The 23,365-nt window shown below is 36.6% G+C and overlaps 1 protein-coding gene across 2 annotated transcripts in view; it reads right to left on the bottom strand.

Moving 5' to 3' along the window:
- TASP1 (taspase 1) overlaps positions 1-23,365 on the bottom strand; it is an 80,674-nt gene that overhangs the window by 5,526 nt on the left and 51,783 nt on the right. For both annotated transcript variants that reach the window (XM_009808933.2, XM_059828559.1), the window contains 3 exons: positions 20,399-20,509; positions 11,045-11,155; positions 6,122-6,195 (listed from right to left, as the gene is read on the bottom strand). In XM_009808933.2, the coding sequence (XP_009807235.1) occupies positions 6,122-6,195; positions 11,045-11,155; positions 20,399-20,509 (296 nt within the window). The remainder of the gene's footprint in view (positions 1-6,121; positions 6,196-11,044; positions 11,156-20,398; positions 20,510-23,365) is intronic.

Here is a 23,365-nt window from a genome sequence, read left to right as displayed (position 1 = left end):
TGCTAAGTCAGGTTATTGCATTTATATTTGTATACTTGGATACATAATCCCATCTTCTCTGCTCCGTTCTAAAATATGTTGGCCAAATATGAGGAGAATTCCAGAACTACTGGCTTTATGCAAGAACTCAACCCAAACAACTGAACTTATCTTCCCATCTCAGAGCCCATAATTTCCATGAAGGTCTACAAGCCAAGTATTTTAACTGGTATCTCAGCACTGAAGGTTATTTCCAACAAACATAAATACCTTATTTTTATGAGAACTGGATGCTCTACTGTATGCACAGAGTTCTTTTCAAGTGAAAATTTCTGACTGATTCCCCAGCCTCCAGACAAGAGTGCAGATTAAAGAAAGAAAAAAAAAAAAGTATAAGTGACATATACTTTTCCTGTCTCATGAAGTTAAAAGACTGTCTCTGTAGTCTGAAATGAATGACCGAATTATTTGACTTAGTATTTCTGTTAACTAAACAAGCTCAGTAAATTTTTCCACTAATTTTCAAATTAGAATTAGGATTCTTCCAAGATGTATTTCTTCACCTAATGAGCACTGGATAACTGCCCTTCTCCTGAAAAAGGGCCTTCACAGACCTTTTACTCACAAAGTAAAATATAGAAGCCCATCATCAGAGAACCAACCACAATATCTACAATCAGTGTTTGTCATATATATCACGTCAAACATAGAGGGAAGTAATTGTGCTAAATTTTACGGTGTTAGTAAAGGCAAATAAATCTCTTTACGACACCTAACATCTCAACAAGAAAAGTGAACTGGAAATGGTCTCCCTGTCCACTATGTCTCCTCATACTGGAAAAAGAAATCAACTGTCAAAGATAAACTTTCTGTTTGCATATTGCAACCACAACATTTGGTGTAGACAGCGGTTGCTGCTGATGGATATTTTCAAACACAGCAATATGCAACACTCTCCACTACTGTTACCCCATATCTTGCAAAGCAACTTGAATGTGGTTCATTAGAAAATGGAAAGAATGGCATATGTAGCTTTGCAATATTAAAACCTGCCATAACATAAAGCTTAGTAATTCATGTTATAAGAACTGAGTATCTGCCAAGGAGAGATTTAAACTGGCAAGTGAATTCGATCACATTCAATATTACAACTAGATTTTTAGAAATTCGTTGTCTAGGTCATCTAGCTGTTACAAAAACTAAAACCTATGAAACTGAACTACAAGGATATCTCAAGAGTATTGCAACATTTACAATAATTGCAAAAGTAGCAACATTTATACACAAATCATATACTAAATTTATACCTACTAAGACCCATAGTGAGCTGACAAATTATTTCAAATGCTGACACATAACACAGGACCAAAACTGCACATTGTTGGTATTGAGATTGGATCTTTCACTGCAAAGAAAGCACACTCTCACTTCAAACACTTCTGAAAACACAGTGAGGAAGTACCTATTTTCAAGCAAACCCATCATCTACCACCAACTACTCTCAATCACCAAGATAAGAAACTTGGGAGATCCAGGAAAGAAGAAGTTCTGTGGCACATCCTGCCCATTTACACTTTCTGCACACAGAATACTGTGGGTCTCGAGTGAACAAATACTCTGCAGACCCTGCCTGATATAAAAGTGCTCCTGCTTGATTATGCACAGATACACAACGTTAAATCAAAGAAAGGCTGCCTACCCATAACCAGAAACTTCAAGAGATGCAGTTGGTATGTGAATTCACATTACAGGCATACACTGCACTGTCATTTGAGATTGAATAAATTCTTTTCCTTTGCAGTGTCCTCCACTGGGCAAGCACACAAGGGACAAGAAAATACAAAGACTATATAACTAAAAGGAGTCACTTGTAACCTACCCACTAACCCCCTTTCCTTCCTGTTCTCCATTTACATCTAAAATCATATTACAGGTGAATTCAAGGAGTTATTTCTCCCACTCCCAAATTACAAGGCAGAAGGTCTCGAAGCCCTGCAGGCAAACTGACCTTTAAACTGCTCTACCAAATGCTACACCAAGCATTAAGACCTCAAATATTGCACATCGCCTGCGATAGTATGGACAGAGCTCCAAGAAGCAACACTGTTGTCAGAATAGAGCTATTTTCCCAATGGTGACAACACAATTGCTTAAGCTCTCAGAATGTAAGCTAATCAGTTCAGAAAAATTGGAACTGATTAACTGAAAGCTTCCATAGTATCTTTAAAGAGGTCACAGCTCTGGTAACAGGATGACCTTCTTAGCTGATGCTGTGATCAGCTGTTGGATCTATTATGGATCCATAAAAAAAGACATCTGGAAGGTTATAGTGTCTCAGAAAGAAAAAGAAGTTTGGGCAGGAAATCTAAAAGAGCTAACTGCTTATCAAAGATCTTGAATTCATATCAAGTAATTCACGAGTCAACACCACAATAACAAAAAAGAAAAAGCATAAGTCCTCAGTTTATGAAGATATTTAATCTCCCAGTCCTTCAATCTAGAAGTCTTAACTTTTGCTGATGCAGCAGTTAGTGCTACAAAAGGAGCTGGGTAAGTACAAAGGAAGTCCACAGACTAATATTTCCTATCTATTCTCATGGCCGCAGCCAGAAACTTCCACAGCAGCCTAGGATATTCTTACAGCCTCACAAACAGCTAGAAATAGTTGAGTGTCAGCTTATGTGACAAATCCACCATCATATAGATGGCAATGCAGGAACTTGCTCCAGGAGATCTCGGGAAGTCCATTCATCCTCCCAAAGAACAGGCTTCATGTTGGAACAATCTGTCATGGTATTGCTTCAGGAAGGAAGTCTGGGACTGGCAACTTCTAAAACAGAATATAAGTGTCCCTTAAGCTCGTTATAGCTGAGGCTTTCATGCACTAGCCTGGTTAAGTTGTAGCAATAGGTGGTATAGGTTAGTTCCAAGAAGTATATAGAGAAGTCACAGCTGTTCAGACAAAAAGTTTGTTTCCTTCCACATCCAATATGTGACAAACACTGGCACCAAGTGATTATGAAACTGCTCGTGTCAAGAGGGATGACAAGAAACAAAGAAGAGTACAGTTGAACCAGCAAGGATATACTTTGATCAGCTGCTTGTGACAGTGATGTGAGGGTTCAAGGGCATAAGAATCAGAGGGAAGTCAATGAGATATCCGCTATGCAGGTAATGAAGATGGCATTGCCAGTGCTATCAGTGGTGGCGGAGCTGAAATACTTTTTCAGTGCTGAGAGAGAGCTAAAGACAAGTAATAAGACATGCAACCAGAGATTACTGTATCAGCAATAAGGTGTAAACTTAGTTCATCTGGCAAGCCTCCACTTTTTTTTTTTTAAAGTAATGTTCAACCAAACATTTTAAAGCAACGTTCAAGAGGATACAGTGACTTTTCCAGGCAACTGGTTTTCAAAAAAAAGACTGGATACCTTTCCAGAAAGTATGCTTTAAACCAAACAATTATTAGTTACATTGCGAAATTGTTCCACAGCTCTTGCAGGCTCAGCCATTTTATGCTGGTGAGTTAGCATTCAGGCAGTCTAGTTTGGAGTTGAGTGGCCGGCAGCAGAACCCAGTCTTTTCTAAATCGGGAGGAAATAAAACCCTGTTGCAAGGCTACTTCCAAATCAGTACTTGGAGAGCTCACAGTGCTAACAGCCAGAAGCACCGGCAGGTCAGGATGTACAAACCACTTCAAGTCTCTGATCCCACTTTCCTGTCCCACTGTTCTTTTAAGGAGCTACTGATAGTTAATTGGTTGAGAATGTTTCCACCTCTCGAGCATACCAGGGTCTGCAGGTGAGCTGGTATCTAGCCTGTAAGTGTCTATGTGCCTTGTAAGAAAGGCCTCCTATACCGCCACAATCTTCACGTGGGGTTCAGGAGCTAGGTCCTATTATGAAATGAGTTAACTGCCAATGCAAAAAGAATCACACTAAGATTATAAAGCAGGATGCTTTTTTCTTTAGTATGTACTCCTTTGTATAATTATGATTCTAATATTAGTCTAATTCATAACAGTAGACACTTAAAAACCTTCTCACTTTCTGAAAGTCTTGCTATAAAAGTATGTTTTCATGTTCATTAAATTGAACCAGCACAAAATCAGCTGCTGTCACAACAATAAAACTTGAGTCCTGGATTGATGAAAGAAATAAAAACTGAAGCTCTTTACCAACCTAGAAAAACAGGAAAGCAAGATGTTTCCCTACAAGCCGCTGCCTGATCATTTTCCTGTGCTACTCATAAACAAGTGAAATTTTATACTTTTACGAATTCTTATACCATTATTCTTTCGTGGCAAGCACTCAAAATTAATTGTACCAAAACAGTTACTCTATTAAAGAAAAGGGATTTTTATTTTTTTTTTTACTTGCAATGCATTGTGTTCTATTTCAAGCCCAGTTTTCCATCTATAACTTAGCCCTAGTTGTAGAATAAAATTCCAGCTTTTATGACAGAAGACTTTTTTTGATCAATAGAAGTCAGCAGCAAAAGCATTTGTGGTTTTTCTCTGGAAAGCATTTGTGGCCACAGACTCAAAGGAGGAAGAAAGGGAGGGGGATTAACTCTTCAATGAAGGTCAAAAACATAATTTAAAAGTGAACCAAGAAGAGCAGCTGTGTCTGTCAGCGCAATCAAGATTGCCAGCTGGAGAATTTACCAGCAGTATGAAAACAATGCACACCAGATGTCAAATGTTGCAACTGTGAGTAGGAAAACATCTCTGGGCATGGCACTGTCATGCTAGTACTCATTACCAGACAGATTTCATATTTAGCATTTATTTATTAAGTAGACAGACACTACCAGGAAGAAACAATAATATTTCCTTAGAAACAGCTTTTGAGCTTGCAGTGTAAGCCAGAGGCAGGTGTGCACACTGTAATAATTTAACATTGTGCATTCCAATAATTCTCCTTATTTCACTGTGAACACGATATAATGACTTTTAAACTAACTAGCGAATACTAGAACATCTGCAGCTGAGCTTCCTTTTGTTTCACTCATTTCAGTCTGAGCTTTTAGCTTGAGTTTGGATTCTTTTCTAATAAATGTAAAATAAATATTAAAAACACAAGTAAAAACACACCCTATTCCATGGATAATCAACTGGAAAGAACTCTACATAAGCCATGAAAGTGACTACTTCAATAACACCTCTACCAGCACTTCCTTCACCAGCTGCTTTTTATCTTCCTCCTCCTTCTGGGGAGTAAAAAAAGGAGAAAGACTTGGGTTTTGTACTCCTTTCCCCCTCCATTGCTGATGACTAAACTTTCTTCCTCAGCAGATACACAAGCAGCCATTTCTGGAGACAGCCAACAAATCCAGGCCCTCAAAGTCCTTCCTTTAACTACTTCTGATTGTTCACTCAGTCTTGAATACCGATAGCTGTACATTTATAAATATGTCTACAGAAATTATGGGTTTGTCTCTGCTTGCAGCTTCTCCCACGTTCATTCTCATTGTCCAAACACCTCTCCTAAATGCTCTAGTTGCTACATCGCAAAACCTGCCTTTTTCTCCTTTTGATGCTATATTCCTAAGAGCAGGTGGCTCTCATCCTCTTGGTTAATCTCTCCTATTTGACTGCTAAACTCGTTTTTTAGGTATTATTTCTCTCATGCAGGAAAAACAAGTATCATTAGACCCCAAGAAACTAAAAGAACTATGGATGTTAATACCCAAATTGTTTACCACAGAGACTATTCTAGGAACTACCTTGAAGTTTGGTTTATACCCTCTCCCTTCTTCCTTGGTGCAAATGCTTTAACTGAAGGAAGACATGCCCATAGAACAATAACATACCACCCTAAATAGCCAGTGTAACTGAATCAAGCTGAAGTTATTCAAATACAATTACTGTCAGCAGAGGAAAAGGAAATGTGTTTGTGGCACCTCTTCCTGACAAAATACATATGTTAGTGTAGGTTTGTTAACTGCTGTGTGTAGGGCTGTCAACTGCTGCAATTTAAAAAAATGCCCAATCAATAGATACATTTAACTGCTTATGCACCCATTATTTTTTCCATTCTCTTAATGACAGAAATATCATATATTTAATTATCACTATTTCATATTCACCTTAGCTTCTGCACTCATTCTACTGCATTACAACCTATTCTTCATGGCTTACCTTAGCTTTGCCATCCTGTGCAGACATATATCCTACACACATGCTCTCTGTTGTATGGCTCCACAGAAATTCCACTATAAAGGAAAAATGCAAGAAGTCACAAAAAATGCGTTGGTTTAAAACATAAGTTGTAATTTAACAAGACTGGAACCTTGACAAACAAATAAAGCTTAAAATATAGTTTGGGAAAGGACAAAAGACAAACAAAGAACAAAACCTACTTACCGGAATAATTCAATCTCAAAAGAAAAAGCTATCAAACAAACAAGATTTTCCTGCACTATTTGCACACACACTGCAGAACTAACACCCAGAATGAGAACGTTACTTCAATGATATGGAGCCTCCAAGATGAGAAGAATATCAACTACAACTATAGTTAAAAGATAGAATCAACTTTTAAAGCAGAGGCCTGTTCCACCCATAAAGTAGAAGCAGATATAATTTGCATTTGCTTGCCTTGAACCCAGATACAAGCACACTAGAATAACATAAACCCAGATGGCATGTAGGGGTTCTGTAGAATTGTAACACTAGCAACAGAATAACCAGTAACAAGCATTTTTTCACAGAATGGAACATAAATACATACATAATATGTAACTGCCAATGGGTAAATGGAGATTTGTGGTTTAGCTGCATGAGTAGGATACAGGAAAACATGCAGAAGTAGTAAAGTCTGCAAGATGAGAACTGAAGATACAGAGCAGGCAGGAAAGACATCTATTGAAAGCAAAATAATCCTGCAGAAGATGCAGGAGAGATGTCCGATGGAAGCAGAGTAACACTACACAATAAGGAAGAAAGATGCCTGGCAAAATTAGAGCAAGACCTGGTCCCAGAAGTACGCTGAATTACATCACAAGCATATGCAATCACCCCCTTTCTTTGGAGAGAAGGTAAGGAGCACCAAAGGTAAGAAGAGAGGAAAGAAAGATGGAGAAGAAGTGAGCCCATTTTGACTTTGGCTTCCCCATCAAAGCATTCTCGGGTCTGATCACCCTGCTATACAGGATCAGCTCCCTGGTACTGTATACTCACAGCTAATTTAGGATATAAATGTTAAAGACCTTCTGTTGTGTTTGTAGTGATAATGATTAAGAAAACAATGCATGTTAGCAGTGGTTAGTTAACACATGTCAATCCAGTAAGGTGTTGTTCTGAAGTTCAAAAGTGGCCCCATTTATCAGTCGTTTAAACAGCCCATTACAGTGATCTTTAATTCTGTGATAGACACACAGGTATCTTTATGTATACACACACACCCCCTACTCAGTTGCAACACAAAATTCAGACAAAGAACACATCATTATTCACATGTTTAGCTCCCATCCAGTGGAGCTTTATAAATTGCCACACTGTATTCTTCCTGCTCTATGTCACAGCCATTCTTCTTTGTGTTCATTAAGTACATAATTTGGAAGGGGAAAAAGAAAGAGTAGTTGATCAGAAATCAGGATGTTTCATAGAATACTGTAAAAGGTTTAACAAATTGCACTGGAGTATAAATTTTTCCTTTGGATTACTGGAGCAGTCTTACATGAATTATACAAGATGTCATGAAAAGCTATTTCCAGCTATTTCTCTGGAGAGAGGCTTTCGCATACTGCAAAAAGCATCATTAGATGGTTTTTAAACTCTTACTCATTCCTATTCCTCACATTCCTTTAATATGGTTGACGAAGGTCACAGCATGCTGAGTATGTTTATCCTTTGAACCATTTATCCTTGCATAGCAATTAACCCGGAGTAGAAGATCAAAGATTAGACAACCCCAGCAAGACTTGAAGATTCTGACAGATATGTAGATATCATCATAAAAGAAAAATGAACTTCATTTAGGTATGCACTTGGCTCCCCCGTAATAAATTCATGACTGATAGCGCCAAAGGTTAGTCAAAAGCTTTCAGAGACTGAAACATATTTAGTGCAATGTAACTGCGTTCGATGAGGCCAACCTCTCGCTATCACCCTAAAGGTTCAACTATCAGTGAAAGCATTTATTTTTTTGGAGACAAATTTAATCTTATCTTTCAATTTTGAGAAGTTGGGCAATCATTCAGGCCAAATACCCTCAAAATATTACTTCTTTGCCTTTGATAACTCTAAGCGTATTCTTTTAAGTTTTTAATAATTTTTTCCTTCTACGTTGTCCACCAAAGGTAGCATGTACTAGCATGAAACATGTTTTTTGCTAGCTATTACAAGTAGTGGGAATTACAATGAAAATCCTGAATTGCATACTTATCTGAAGACATTTCACACGTTTTCAACCATTTAATAAATCACTTTCTTGCAATTTGTTTCAACAGTTAAAAAAAAATAAAAAAGATCATCCCTGCAACAAAGACATGAGATTTCATTATTCTATATACCGAGTTCTTCAGTATCACACAACAATTATCTTCAGTCCAAACAACACAAAATACTATATATGTTTAATTATATATTATACACCATAAGGCAGAAAATTTCTGTGGTAAAGAAAAAATATCTTTAGAATAAGCTGTGCTACACGAGTCTTATTTTAGTGGAAAGAAAACCAAAAATCAACAGACAAATAGTCTTTACTTATGAAGTATGATATATGGGGATTTTCTTTATTAATTTTTGAGGAAAAAATACGAAATCTTCCTTAACAGGAACATGTTTTCTTACATGAGTGACAAACATAAAATGAATAGAAATATTTCCCTCATTTCCAAACATAAGAAATGGAAGGTTAAGTTGATCTTGTTTGTTATTATTTAATCAAACTTGTATTTTCATTTTCTTAACTCTTTTTTAGGGATAGAATTTATGTTATAGGATGCTTTTCCACTAGATCAATAATGTCACAATTATTCCATTCTTAAATCTGAAAACTGTAAACTAAACTTGCAACATTCTCTGTATGTTTAGCAACCCATGCCCTGGTTCTGGAGTCAGGATTAGACAGTCTTGGCTTTCAAATAGTTAAAAGACAAAAGTAAGATGATTGTCAAAGTCTGTTTGATAGTCTACTTCTTCAAAAAGGCAAGCTATTCAAAGAATAACTCCAAAAAATGTAACATACAAAAGCTATTTCTAAAACCTTTTCCCCATCCAAGCCTTCCAAAATTCCTCCGTAATCCATCAGGATAATCCCAGAACCATCCTCAGAATTGTAAGGATTCACCTCCCAGATCTCTGGTTCTTTGCAATAGCAAATTAAACGTATATGAAACTCTTACGGATAAGATGAGATGTTTACCAAAAGCATAAAACACACATAAACTTTGACTGTTGGGTAGAGAAACATGAATGTTATTACCTGTATTGAGTACTTATTAGAGTAAATGTCTGGAGGCAGGGTACGATCACACTCAAACCGACCAACACAGACAAAGTAGTACATGATATTTAAAGACTCTTGTAATGCAAACCAGCACGGTGTAATACGAGAACAAAATTGAAAGATAGTGTACACCTCATCCTGTGCAACTCTAATAACTTAACCCTAGCATCATGGAAGCCACTGAACAGACAGCAATAAATACTGGAGTTTGGGGGAGGTTAATCCATCATTAAGAACATATCTGCCTGCTAAACTTTAGCACATGCTCTGCCTGCTACTCCAGGCTGGCTGTAAGCAGGCAAACTCTGGTGACAAAATGTTAGGATTTAGTGAGACAAAAGCAGTAATGAATTAAAACAAAGGTGAGGTGTCTTTCTAAACAACAGCCTGTAGATTAAAAAGAAATTATGCAATTCAAGAATTACCAGGTGAGATGCTATGACCTGCCTTAATACACAAAGTTAAATTAGGTGATCAAATTTGTCATGGCAGATCTTAAAAGATATGAAAGCTACTTCAAATCTGTAATGCTACTGACAGCGATTCATTAAACACTTGGGGAAACAATAATAAAGCAGAGGATTATACAAAGGAAAAACAACTTTAATTCTGGTAGCATAATATAAATATATATTAGACAGGTCCATGTGACCCAATACATAAGCACATGGCATGACCAGACACATATGCCCACATCTGAGGAGCACCACAGAAAGGAGATGGTACAAGCGTCATGCTGAAGTAATTCATATGCCCCCAGTCCCAAAACCCTGCCTTCAAAGAGGAACATGGGCTTTTTGTCTCTGGTTGTATTTCCACCCACCTCTGCTAGTAGCCTACAGCATTCAGTTTTTCAACTCTACAACAAACCGCGTGACAGTTTACTGTAATACTCTTGTTCCGTTGTAACACAGCAAGACAGATGAGGATCTTTTCTCCAGGACATAAACAGGGCTGAAAGGTTGTAAAGCTCAGAGCCTTTTTAATCAGTCAGCTACTGATGGAGGTGAAGTACAGTATTCTGCTGATCTCAATATAAAAGGCAAATACTCCTGTTCTCTGCACACGCAAATACTAACTGCGACCTATCTGAACAGATTTTCCTGGGCATAGCAAAAGATTTCTAACCATAAAACAACTTCCCTTCCAAATTTTAAGTCTATCCTCCAAATTGCCACCTTTTATCCTGCAAAAAGGAGGAACAAAGAACTTCTTAGATAGCATTTTTTGCATATAAACCACTGAGAAGCAGTAAACAGTCATATGCATTATCCCTAGCTAAAAATGCTCATCTTTCTATGAGGAGCATACTCTGTCTCACCACAAGCAACCGTTATTCCGATGCCACGGTTTTAGAAGGATCCCACACAACCCCCTGAACCACAGTTCTGCTCAGAAATAATGAGTCAGAAAATATGCTCTTTTCTGCAGTTTTAGAGAACAAGGCTAATACTACGATTTCACTTTCTAGAGTTTTATCATCTCAAACAACTTCAATTCCTTTTTCTCTGTGGCCTTTGAACAATGGCAAATACGCACAGTTTTTATTTCATCTTTCACTTTGAGTTAGCACCTAGCTCAAGTAAAAATGAGTAAGAATTTCTTACCTAATAAAGTTGGCTTTTCCTGTGATGATTCAGGTTCTGCTGAACACCTGCAAGATCGAAGAACTATCACACCTCCGAGTACACCATCTTCATTGGCTAGAAAAGGTGAACCTGGGTAAAATCGTTGGGGAGAATTATTTGCATTAGGAATAGTTTCTTGGGTGTTTTTTTTAATTTCACTTTCCTGCCTTTACCCTTCAATCTTGTCACTAAGCATTGAAAAGACTGTCAGGTCAATCAGTGCTTTTAAAAAAGCATCAGTTTTATTTTTTCTAGTGTTTCTAATGGGTAACTTTCTAAATAGTAAGCTACTAATCTACCAGTAATCAAAAAAGGAGCTATATGGAATTAAAAAAAAAATGGAAATAACATTTGTGAGTGCAAAACCCATTTATTCTTGGATCAAAGAAGATGTAATAATGAAAAATGAAGCATCAAGTTGAAAAAAATAATGTCTCAATATTTAGTTCTTTCTGTACTATAATTGATATAAAGATGGCCACATATAAAAAAAAATCAAGCAATTTTGGCTCACTTTTACAGTTTATTAATTTTTCCCAGTTTAAAGCACTTTATACAGAGACATCATCAAACTGCTATGGACTGTCTTCCTTGCTGTTTTATGAATATTAGCTGAAAAGCCAAAACATCCTACTTTTTAAAGTGGCTTTTCAGTTGTTAATTTAAGACATATGATATAAAACATCTTCTATCAGAAGCTGGAAAAGTTTTAAAGGTACCTGATGTGTAGAATCATAGAATAGTTTGGGTTCGAAGGGAATCAAGCTTATGTGTTCTTTTTCTGGTTTATAATTTGAAATGAGATTCCTATAGTTTTAAATGTGGAAACAATGGTATGACTTACATATGATTTAAAATGTCTTGAGCCACAAAATTAACCAAGTTCTTGCATTTAAGCCCAAATAGACCCTAGTCACACATTTGCAATACACTGTGATTTAAAGTTGAACATACAATTGCAACAGACATTTCATATATTTCTTTTCAATTATTTTCTTTTAAATAAATCAGTACCCTATGTCTAGTGTACAGACACTGTAAAAGGATTTGCTGGCCACAAGAACTTTAGAGCAGACCTACTCATCTGCCTCCTTCAATTTGCCCACAGCTATTCGTATGATTAGAATTACACCTTTAATGCAAATAACAACAACAAAAAAACCCAGTAAGAACCCACTTCAAGCTTTACTGTAAGGAAAACTAAAAGCTTTACTATGTTCTCTCTCAACGTAAGAGCAGCCGTATTCAGAAGTGATACAAGGTGGTCATAACAACAGAAGCCCGTATCACAGGAAGATAACAAATGTAGCCTGCTTAATAAACAATAATATCTTATTTGACCTAATACAAACAGATATTATCTTTAAAGTGCCATTTGTTTTGCACGAGAACTATTACTAGGTGCCAACTACACCTACTGTATTACTCATATACTGCGACCAAATCCCTGTGAACCATGAATCCAGTCAATCATAACATAATAGATAACAAAACAGGAAAAAATGTTTTGTTAAAATAGAAATGCAAGGCTTCAGAAGTTGTAAAGAGTTTTACTACCCAAATCGAAATCTTTTACTCCGTGCTTTCCAAGATGTTAAGTTTATCTCTTATACTTTCACTGCATTAACCAAATGCTGGCTAAGTATGTGGTATGATTTCTGCAAGCAAATGAACAAAAAAAAAGTGGTTTTCTTCATAGGGCACATGCATCCTTTAATCTTTACTTCAGAAACTCAGGTACTTCAAAGACAATGTCTTAACTTGAACTTGGTCTGTAGACCTAATCTTATACTCAGTTGCATAAATTATTCAGTCTATAAGCCACACTGTGGTGAAAAGTCATTGCAAACAGACAGAAAAAGTTTTAGGGTTTGGTTGTGGTTTTTTTTTTTTTTTTTTTTTTTTTTTTTTTTTTAATAAGTAGTGTTTCTTCTCTTTCAAGGCCTGTGAAAGGTTCTTTCAAGGTTCTAGTGAAAAACACTAATAATCTCTTTAATTAGAATAGTTAAAAATGTTCTACTTCAGCAGAACACAGCCAGCAAACTGGCTATTTAAAGCAGATAGCATATTTAAGGCCATACTAAAACACTAAGACTGTATAAATGTGCATAAAAACAGAGAGCAACTACTGATTATAGACTTGATGCCGCTAACGTCTGGTTCTAGAAATGCTTATGTTGGGTTAATTGCTTACTTTTTTTTAGTGTTTTTCTTCCTTCTACACTCGGGAAAGACTAGATGAAAGAAAAGTCTGTAAATAAACCAATCAAGAATTTCTTTATTTTCCCAGTATTTTGTCAACTATCTGCCATATCAATGACCAAATTTTCAATTATCTGAATAACTTGCACATGCTAGGCTCTCTCTTTTCAAACTTTAAGAGAAAACTTGGCAGTATATTTCTTTCCATGTAAAAAGTCTGCAGCAAAACATATAATGCTACATTTTCATCAGAATCCTTTCATTTTTACAGGGATTTATTTGCAAGAACAAAACATTCATCTTCTCCAGTGGAGTACAGAATAAGAAAAGTAATCACTCACAGTATATGTTTTGTGAGACTTTTTTTAAAAAAGGGTTTTAAAAGAATAATTTAAAACTTGAGCTTCAAGCACATAAAACAAACCCTTAGGCTTACAATTTCATCCAAAAAAGATGCTCTACCTATATATGTACAACTATGCTCATGAGAATCCCACTTCTGCCAGCATAAATAGCATTTATTTATTTACTTACTTAAAACATGCTGTCCATTGTATTGCCCTAAATATGTACACAATTGTTTTCTGAACCAAGTTACTTCCTGCAATGATTATGCACCACGGAAGCTTTATTACCAGTCCATAAAATTCAAAAGCTTTGAAGTCCAAGCTAAACTCTCAAAAGCTAGAAAATTGGCTGTATTAATTCAGCCTCTCCTGAAGCACATTGCCAGTCTACTCTTATTTCAAGTAGAAAACTCAAGAAGAGGATTCCTTTAACAGCACTGTGCATGATAAAAGCATGATAAAGTATAGTTTTAACTTCAGCACTCATGAAAGACACCAGATAAGCAAGAAGCTGGCTTCTTTAAGAATTAACACAAGTTGGGCCCATGGAGTAAGGACAAATGTTGGTTACGCCAAACAAGACCAGGTCTTACTACGCTACCTTTGTAAGAATTGGCTATAACTGTAGTACCGGGGTGATACAGCGATGAGTAAAATGGCTTAGAGTGACGTGGAGTGGGTAATTTGAATGGAGTATTAAACCAGGGAATGTCTTAAAAGTTTGTGTTATGCAAACAAAGCAAAGAAGATGGGTTGCATTATGTCTCTCCTGCAGGTGAAAACACAGGGTTACTTGGCCAGTGGTGTACAACATCAAAACCCAAAACCTACAGGCTGTCCTCATTTGCAGCACCTTGATCAATATACTACAAAACAATGAATACGAGGGGATTATGCTTCTGGCTTTTGTGTTGCAGCCAGCCATGCTTTGGAGCCGTAGCAACAGAGATTGAGCCAAAATACAGTTGCAACTCAAGAAATGACTGACATTTAGTACTTCCAGCTGAGCTACTGAAGATTTTTCTTTTTTTTTCTTTTCTTTTTTTTTTTTTTTAAAAAGCATAAGCCACAGTCAAATTTTAATCTTCCACACCATTTTACCATCAGCTGCAGACTCAACATTATTCTGGGAAGGAGAAAAAAAAAGCCTGAAACCAGAACACGTCCCTTCTTCTCACCTCCAGACACAAACAGCAAACGATGACATAGTCACTTGCAAAACCCCTGCAACGGTTCATGATCATCTCACCCACACCACTTCCACGGGCCGCCTGTTTCCCCACTTCTGCTGGAGGCTGCCATCCACAGAGCCATCCGAAGCAAGTTGTGTGACTACTCCCTCATCCATGCCAATTGCTTTCAGCAGCAATTTCAGCTAAACAATCTCAGTGCAAAATCAGCAACAATATGGAATGTGTCTCTAACTCACTGCGCTGGCTAAGTTGTGGGGAATCAATCTCTAAATAGCGTCAGTAAAAAACAGTTGCCTGCAGTAATAACATTACAGTATTCTACACTAAATTCAGAGAGACTGTTTCTCGTCCCTTAAAAATCAGACTCTAAGCCAAATTAAATACACGCTGAACAGCACATTCTTTAAAAACAGAGAATGTATTTTATTTTCCAATTAAAGCAATTTAAAAAAAGTTAGAAGAGGGATTCAAATATATTAATATTTTTTAAAACGAAGATATTTCTGGATATGCAGACTTATTACTGAGGATTACAATTATGCTAAAGAGTGTATTTTAACACAGTAATACAGTGCAAATGAGTAGGTCTATGTTAAGCAAGATTCTAGACAGCTGAACACTGTGCATCCATTATTCAATCTATAAAAATTAGTAGGAGCACAAAAGTAGTATTATACTTTATTTCTAAACAGAATCCATGCACTGTACACAGGAATTAATTTGAGTGTTTTCAAAACACTGTGAATTCAAAGGTTAGGAACATATTTCATTAATTTAGTTCTAAAAATCATTTTGTTACAGCCAAGCCATTGAGAAAAAAAATTAACAGTGCAGACTTCTGTAAAAAAATAACAATACGGGTAATGGCATTTTTTCATATACATTATATTTAATTAGTATTTAAACAGGAAGAGAAAAGGTGCAACTGAAATATGGCCATGTATATTCAAGTCATAATGGTTTCTCATTAGAAGGAAAAAGTAATCTGGCTCCCACACTCCTACATAATTTTTGCTCTCTCTGTACTCTTAAGAACGATAGATCTGCCTGTGCAATTAAAAATTCAGTAAAAATAAAACAAAATATGCCTACTAGCCAAAAATAATTTTTTTACTGCAATAAGATAGAATTGCTAGACAAATCTTTGCTCTAATAGCTTGCTAATGACAAAACTACAAAAACCATTTTAAGTCTCATGAAGCTCATTGTTTCTTCCCAGTTACACTAGTATAACACTGAAGAATTTGGCAAGAAAAATCCAAAGCAAAACTTCAACTACAGCATTAACTAATAATGATAGCACTGACTGGCCACAGCAGAGAGAAAGGGTAGGAAAAAACAAACAAAAAACATCTTTCAATAGTTTTGGTTTACTCCTCACCTCCCCCAGTTACAAAATTATATTTCACAATACACATTTCCCTCCTTCAAAGCTCAATTGTTCTGTTATTGCTATCTGACATATAGAAAGCATTATCCAGTTTCTATTTATCAATTTTGTATGTTATTAATCTGTAGTAACGGTCTCTTAAAAATAAGCAAATACATCTTCAGAGCAGCTCCACATTCAATGATCTCATCAAGTTCTGCAAAAGCAACCACAACTGAACACCAAGACCCGGGTTCAGCCTCAGACCAGGGATAGAGTATACAGATTTCACAAGTGTTAGGGCAAATAATGGCCTCAACGTTCAGCTTTGCTCTGGAGGAACTACAGCTACAAGTGAAAAACATTTTTTCTTCTATGTTTCTTGTAAATTAAACTGCTCTCATGATGAAGATTGCTTCCTCCAGAGTATGCAATCGATAGGAGTTGTTCATTTCTGATCCTGTGCTTTTTTCCCCATTTGTAGCTACTGGACAGATCCATTCTAGCACAGATTCAATACCAAACTGTAAAAGAAGTGGTTTATTTACACTCACCCAGCTGAAGGACTAACCAGCTGTTCATCAGCTGTTTTACGTTCATACTCTTCCACAGTAGAGAAACCATTACCAGTTTCATTGTTTACATCAGCTTTCAAAGTCTTCAGAACTTTGGTCTAAACACTGACTGCGGCACGGTGTAACCAAGTAAGTGCTTGAGCATCCCCCAGTTTTAACAGAGTGCAGCTAAACAGTCCTCAAGTTTCTCATGCTGTAATGTGAGTGAAATTCAGACTTTTTCAGGTCACTAATCCGTAGCTCACCTATGCCATTGGACTTCGTCAGGTTGTGTATAGAACGTGTTTAAAGTGAAGCTGTTTGCAGCTTTGCTTCTGCTGTGTATCCCACTAAACTTCAAGCTAACTGTTTAAATAAACATTAGAGCAATATATAAGCACCAAATGAAGCCTGCTTTTAATTTCATGTACCATTATTTGTTAAATGTTTAAAAGCAAGCTGTCTGAAACCAGCAATCTTTATATTTTAGGATAAGTAATTTAAAATCTATGTCTAGAATTTTTTACAGAAGCTGCAAGGAAAAGCACCTGTACTTTCACACTTCACAGGTCCGATTTTAAGAAATTAAATAACTGAGGATACTGCTGTCCAATAAAATCCCAATGCTTTGATTAAGGAGAAGCACAGTCAGGACCTAGACAAACCCTCATGTAAAATCACCACGTTGTGTTCGTTTTTCAGCTGGTTTTATCATACAGGTAATGAATAGGCCTTTCAATTCTGTCTACCATCAAATACAAACTTGTGAAATTGTAAACTTGCTGTGGATGAAATATGAAACTTCAGGATCACTTCATTCTCTTAAATCTTTTCCTCTGTGTCATGGAGAAGACATAATAATGCTTTCATAGCATTCTTCCACCATTACAAAAGGATACTACAAAGCTTAGAGCGATGCAGCGCCAAAATATAAAGTAACAATAATACTATACAACAACAGCCACCGGCAGTCTTGTAACTGTTTACGTATGAGGCTTTTTTCCCCTCCAACAATCATAATTCGTAATTGGGAAATTAATATTCTGTGATTCCTAACTGTCCAAACTGCAGCTCCCAAGAGAGGTATTTGGCACAAAATTTAAAAAAGAGAAAGTATCAGCGTTATCCTTCTGCTTTTACCTTTCTGCAGACATTGCTCATTTGTGAACTGAAGCACAACTTCAAAATACAAAAATAGACAAACATATTTCCGCTAAGGAAAGAACAAATATCAGATTCCAACTATGTCTTTCGGCTCATTATTTTCTAATGCTTTATAAGAAGCTTTAAAGTACAATTCGTAACACTGCCATTGTTAAAAGCCCAGATTTCCCGCCAGTGATATGACACAAACATTTACTTTAAGTCTACATTCCACAAACTTGGCCACATTTGAAAGGAATGATGAGTAACAAAATCCTCTGTTCTTCTGTTTGGAAGGTATTTGTGTTTACAGAACACCATTCTTCGCCTGCGTACCAAGCCTTTAGCACTCTTCGACTAAAGATATCAAGTCCATTTGATTCACAAAAAAAATAAATCTATATTTAATTTCTCTCACCTTCAATTCAACCATCAATTGTGCATTATCCACAGTAAGCTGGCTCTGAGAAAGGATGAGAGAAGCACATCTGCCATTAGTTTGCTCATCACCTGCTGTTTAAACAGCACTCACTGTTTAAGCCAGGCATTCCCTAGCTGGAAGGATTCCCAGGGCTCTGCAGAGACTCGGAAAGTTCTGTAAACAGGAACCACCAATCTGATGGCAACTGCCAAAATCAGCTGTTCATCCCTCCAACACAAGTAACGCACATTCTGACTTCTGACAAAACATTCTAGCTCTGCTTTGTCAAAGCTTTTTTTTTTTTGGCCTTGGTCCATTATAATTCTGGTGAAAGTTTGACATGACCACTAAATAGGGCGTTTAGAAAAAGTAGCAAGGAAAGACTCCATGCCATCAGTGAGTAGGCTATTAGCCCATTTTATCCCGTTGTTTCACACAAGAAATCCTGCGTCATACCATACATCCTGAGCTATCAACTAACACATCAACATCTATGCAAATTCAGAGGGAAAAAACCTATTTAGTATAAGCCTAATGTTTTAAGCGTAATTTTTCACTTGTTGCACTATATTAGCAAGGTGTAACTTTGCATTCCATCTTCAGAATTGCCAAGATCCCCCAAAATTACACTACTGGTTACAAACTTAGTACTATGTCACATGTAAACAGCAAGATGTATCTGGATTTTCAGGTTTTCCTCAATCGTTCATAGGACAGCTGAGGGCAAATTAGATTTTACATTTTCTAATCAAGACATGGAATTCAAGCACTTCACCTACATAGAAAAGGTGGCTGTATCTTACATTTTTTTCTTTCTTTTTTTTCTCTCTCCATTTCAACACTGCCCTGAAGTACCACTGAGAAGGGAATACACATCCCTGCTGTCAGATAACAAAAACCTGCAGTGGTAAATTTCTGAAAATACAACTATGACCCATCAGTAATTAAAACATGAAATTTTAAAAAGTAATTATAAAATACTTGTCTTCAAATTTTTCTATCACAAAAAGCATTGATTTGCCTCTCATTCTTTCCACTTTCCCCTGTTTTGTTGGTTTTAGTCTGATTTCCCAAGTAAATTATCAAGTGCAGCCTTCCAATGCAAAGGTGACTTACCCTCAGTCAAATGTAATGTTGTCAGAAGCAGAGTTTAATTTGGATTCAACATTATAAACAGAAATAAAGAAATTGCAACACATTTCTTGCCAAGACCAAGGACAATGGTTCCTGGGTCCCGAAAAGGTATGCGTGTGTCTTTCAGTTCTAATTAAAATACCATAAAAATAAACTTTGGCAACACAGTGTACAAGAAGTGTTATGTTGTCTTGTCCACAAGAAATTTTGAAGGTCAAAATTGTCTGTGGGTACTAAAGCTTAAAAAAATTTTAAGGGCTATAAAGACAATGCAAGTCAACACATATGCCAGAAGCCTCAATGGAATCTATGTCATCTTCAAAAGTTCAAACATATATAGATATTTTAAATTTCCATAATCATATTTTGGTTATGACTTGAAGAAAGAAAACAAGATCTTTATGCACAAAAAGTTAAACAGGTCTAAGTAGTCACGTGTAATTCTCTCAAATCAAGGAAAAAAATTGGTTTTACCTTACAATAGTCTTCAATAAAGTCTACTTCACTTTCTCAAGGAATTAATTTCATCATGTAAATAGCAAACCAGAATCTGTCTGTCCAAAGCATTTCATTAGAACATGCAGTGGTTTTGAGGTCTGTTATATTTAAAGGGTTAACATGATGAATAATTTTTATTACTGCTCCTAAACCACCAATTCTAAAATATTCAGTTGTACACCACAGCCAGTGATTCAGGCAGGAAATTCTTTCTTCAAACCTCTCTGGGTATTCTATGACTCACATAACAATTGAGGTATTTCCAAGGGTTTTCCTTTAGGTTTCCTAAAATATTCTTCCACAGTTTGATTTAACGTTCTTTAGATGTAACACACCACCAAATTTGAAGCCAACTGCAACATAAGGCTTCGACAGAAATCACAAAAATAAGTATCTTAATTTTATTTAATAAGGTTAATTGCATTTTAAACAATGTTATGCAATGTTCAGGCAATTAGTACCATAAACTTACCAATAAACTTGTTTTGCATAGTCTCTAGGAGAGCTTGGTGGGCATCTTCTGTTTGCAAAGCACATGAACATTCTCTGGCCAGTATGGTTCGGACAAGGTGCTCTCCACAACCTAAAGAAATATTAAGATCGGGAATAGCCAAAATATAGATATCACTATGAAGAAACTCTGTCATTACTTTACACTATCACAGGCAAATTAAAAAAAACAAGATACACATGACAGGTGTCTGTCATATTTTTTTACTTTTTATTTTTTTAAAGAGAGTGACACTGAGTCACATGAAAATTCAACGACGTCAGCAGTTTTTCTCACAACTTTCCTGAAATTTCTACTGCACAAAGTCTTAAACCAAAACAGATTAAGTACAGAAAGAAAAAACAGAAATAGTGAGCGGAAACAGTGAGACTGTCTCCGACTTGTCATCTTTATCCAGATCCTGCCATTCTCTCTCAAAGAATCCACTTACTAATCATTCTCACAGGAATGATCCTTGGATGCAACTCTCTTCAAACCAAGAACATCTTTAGTGAATGCCACAGTAACTCCTTTGCATGACATAATCTTCAATTTAGTCCAGCTGATTTAGCCTTTTGTCAACAAAGGAATATGTGAATTTACCTACAACTATGCTGTTTTGACAGGGTGCCTGCTCATTTGACTCCTAATAAAAATTCCTGTAAATTTTAAAGGTTGGTCTTTAAGAGACTAAAAAAAACCTCCAGCAAACAACCACTGATTGCCTTAGCACTTTCTGTAACTGTCTCCTGAAACCTGTTGATGAAGACAAACAGGTCATTAGTGCTACCCTTACTCCGTAGGAATGCTTTCACACCTGCTGTTTTTCTCCCACGCTCTTCTCCATTCCTGACCTGTGCTTTGGGACATACAGCTGTGGTCAAATGGTACAGTGCGTGTTTGTTGGATCAGTGTTTTCTTGGAAACACACTGGTAATAACTTCTGCATATATACCAAAGTCATTATATGCCTCCCATTTGTTGACATTTTTCCTCAATGGCAAGGAAGCAGATGAAGAAGCAGAAGAGGTCTAACCAAGCACCAGTTAAGCTGAAATGTGTTATCCAGTTAGGAAAAAAGGAAAAACACAACTAACAGCTGTAATATGACAATGATTTTAAGTATCTAAATTTAGGTGATTACAGTTTGATCAGACTTGTAACTTCAGAGTATATCAGGGCCTAAAACTGCATTAGACACCAGAATATATAGGGAGAAGTCAAATATAGTCAATTCCCAATTATTTATATATATATTTCTAGCAAATTTCTCATTAACCATGACAAGGTGCAAGCACTGTGCTGGCTCCATACAAAAATCAGCTAAAATCCAGTTGGACTTATTAGAGCTCAGGTGCAGAACCACATAAATACACCTACACAGCTTCCAGAGACAATTTATGGCTGGAAACAATCTAGCTGCTTTCACATGGCAGAGTACCGGAGCTGGTAAGACATCAGACCTAAGCTGGCTTCAGACAAAGGCAGCTTCGTCCTCACGGATAACATTCACTTTACTGGAAGCACTAACAGGCCCAGAACAGAGAAAACTGAGCGACTCTGGCTGAAGCCAGCCTAGATCTGGCACAAATAAAGAACTAATAAATAAACCCAACCCAAACTGGCTCCAGTGCAGCCTGCTGAGCGTCTCATCTCTGTGCTTCCCAATATGCTGAGTTTAGAGGACTGACTGGTTTTGGGCACAACATTGCACAAACACACACCGGCAGGTCTAGCGCTGTGTTTTGGAGCTACTCACAGACTGGCTTTTTGTTCTTTCCATCACTTTTAAGCCCTAATTAACATGGCAACCTACTCCAAGAATCTCTCTTTCTGGTTACTTGTCACACAATTACACCCTTCCCCTTTAAGGCTGTTCTTCAAAGACTGCTAACACAAAAGAAAAGAAGAAAAAAGACAACCCCTCACTCCTCATTTCCAAGATTAAAAAAACAACAAAAAAACCCCTATGGAGCATTCTATATGCATTAGATGTCAGAGAATAAGCGCAGGGACCAGACTGCAGAAGAATTGTGTACACATGTCCTAAAGTCTTGGTATCTTCAATCATCAAAATTACACCTTAGTCTTCAGTTACGTACTCCTCCTAATGGGCAGTGTCTCCTGACTAATACAATGCAGTTAAACTGAATTGTTTGAAGTCGGGTACTTTGGCATTGAATCTACATATAATTGGCATAGCAGAAAGACAAGAAATTCTTTGTATAGCAAACAGATTGAGTAAAAACCAGTTATAAATTTAGAGGAAAATGAAAGAGCTGAAATACTATGACAGTTACACTGCAAAGGGAAGCAGTTCTTGAGAGCACAAGAAAAAAGTGTTTTCACTGAGACTGTCAAGATTTCAAGTTATTGAGAAAAGTGTCCTGGATAGGATTTTATCTTCAAGAGGCTCACACAATAGTGTCCTCAACAGCTGCTTACAGGAGGATCTGTCCATTCACTGCCTCATTACTTCCATGCTTGAAAGCTTTTGTCCACAATAAAATTTAGAGTTATCTAGTATTTATTCAAGATAAAGTAATGTATAAAGAATATGCAAAAACTGCAAGATGCATTTTACCCATAGATCTCAACATGGCTATCACTTTTTTTTAAACTAAGAAAACTTAATCATTATGAAGTTTTGCTGTGAAGAATAAAACTAAATCAGCATATGCTCCAGCAAAAACTTAGCAAGTTGATTTTTTTCTTGAAAAGAACCTGTTAACACCTTTACATATAACATTTATACCCTACGTGAGGTAAGAAGCATGGGATTTAGCATGTGACTCAAGCAAATGAGACAAAAAAAAAAATCAGAGTGAGCTTACGCATCTCCTATGCATCTAGTAGTAATAGCAGATGTTAGTACTTCACAATTTTTAAGTAATTCCTAAACTGGCATCAAAAAGACAATAGCCATTTTTTAGCATGATGTATAATGTT

The sequence above is a fragment of the Gavia stellata genome, chromosome 23 (assembly GCF_030936135.1).
Source record: "Gavia stellata isolate bGavSte3 chromosome 23, bGavSte3.hap2, whole genome shotgun sequence".
Classification (NCBI taxonomy): Eukaryota; Metazoa; Chordata; class Aves; order Gaviiformes; family Gaviidae; genus Gavia; species Gavia stellata.
The sequence above is the reverse complement of the archived record's forward strand: the minus strand, read 5'-3'. Positions and strand labels throughout refer to the sequence as shown.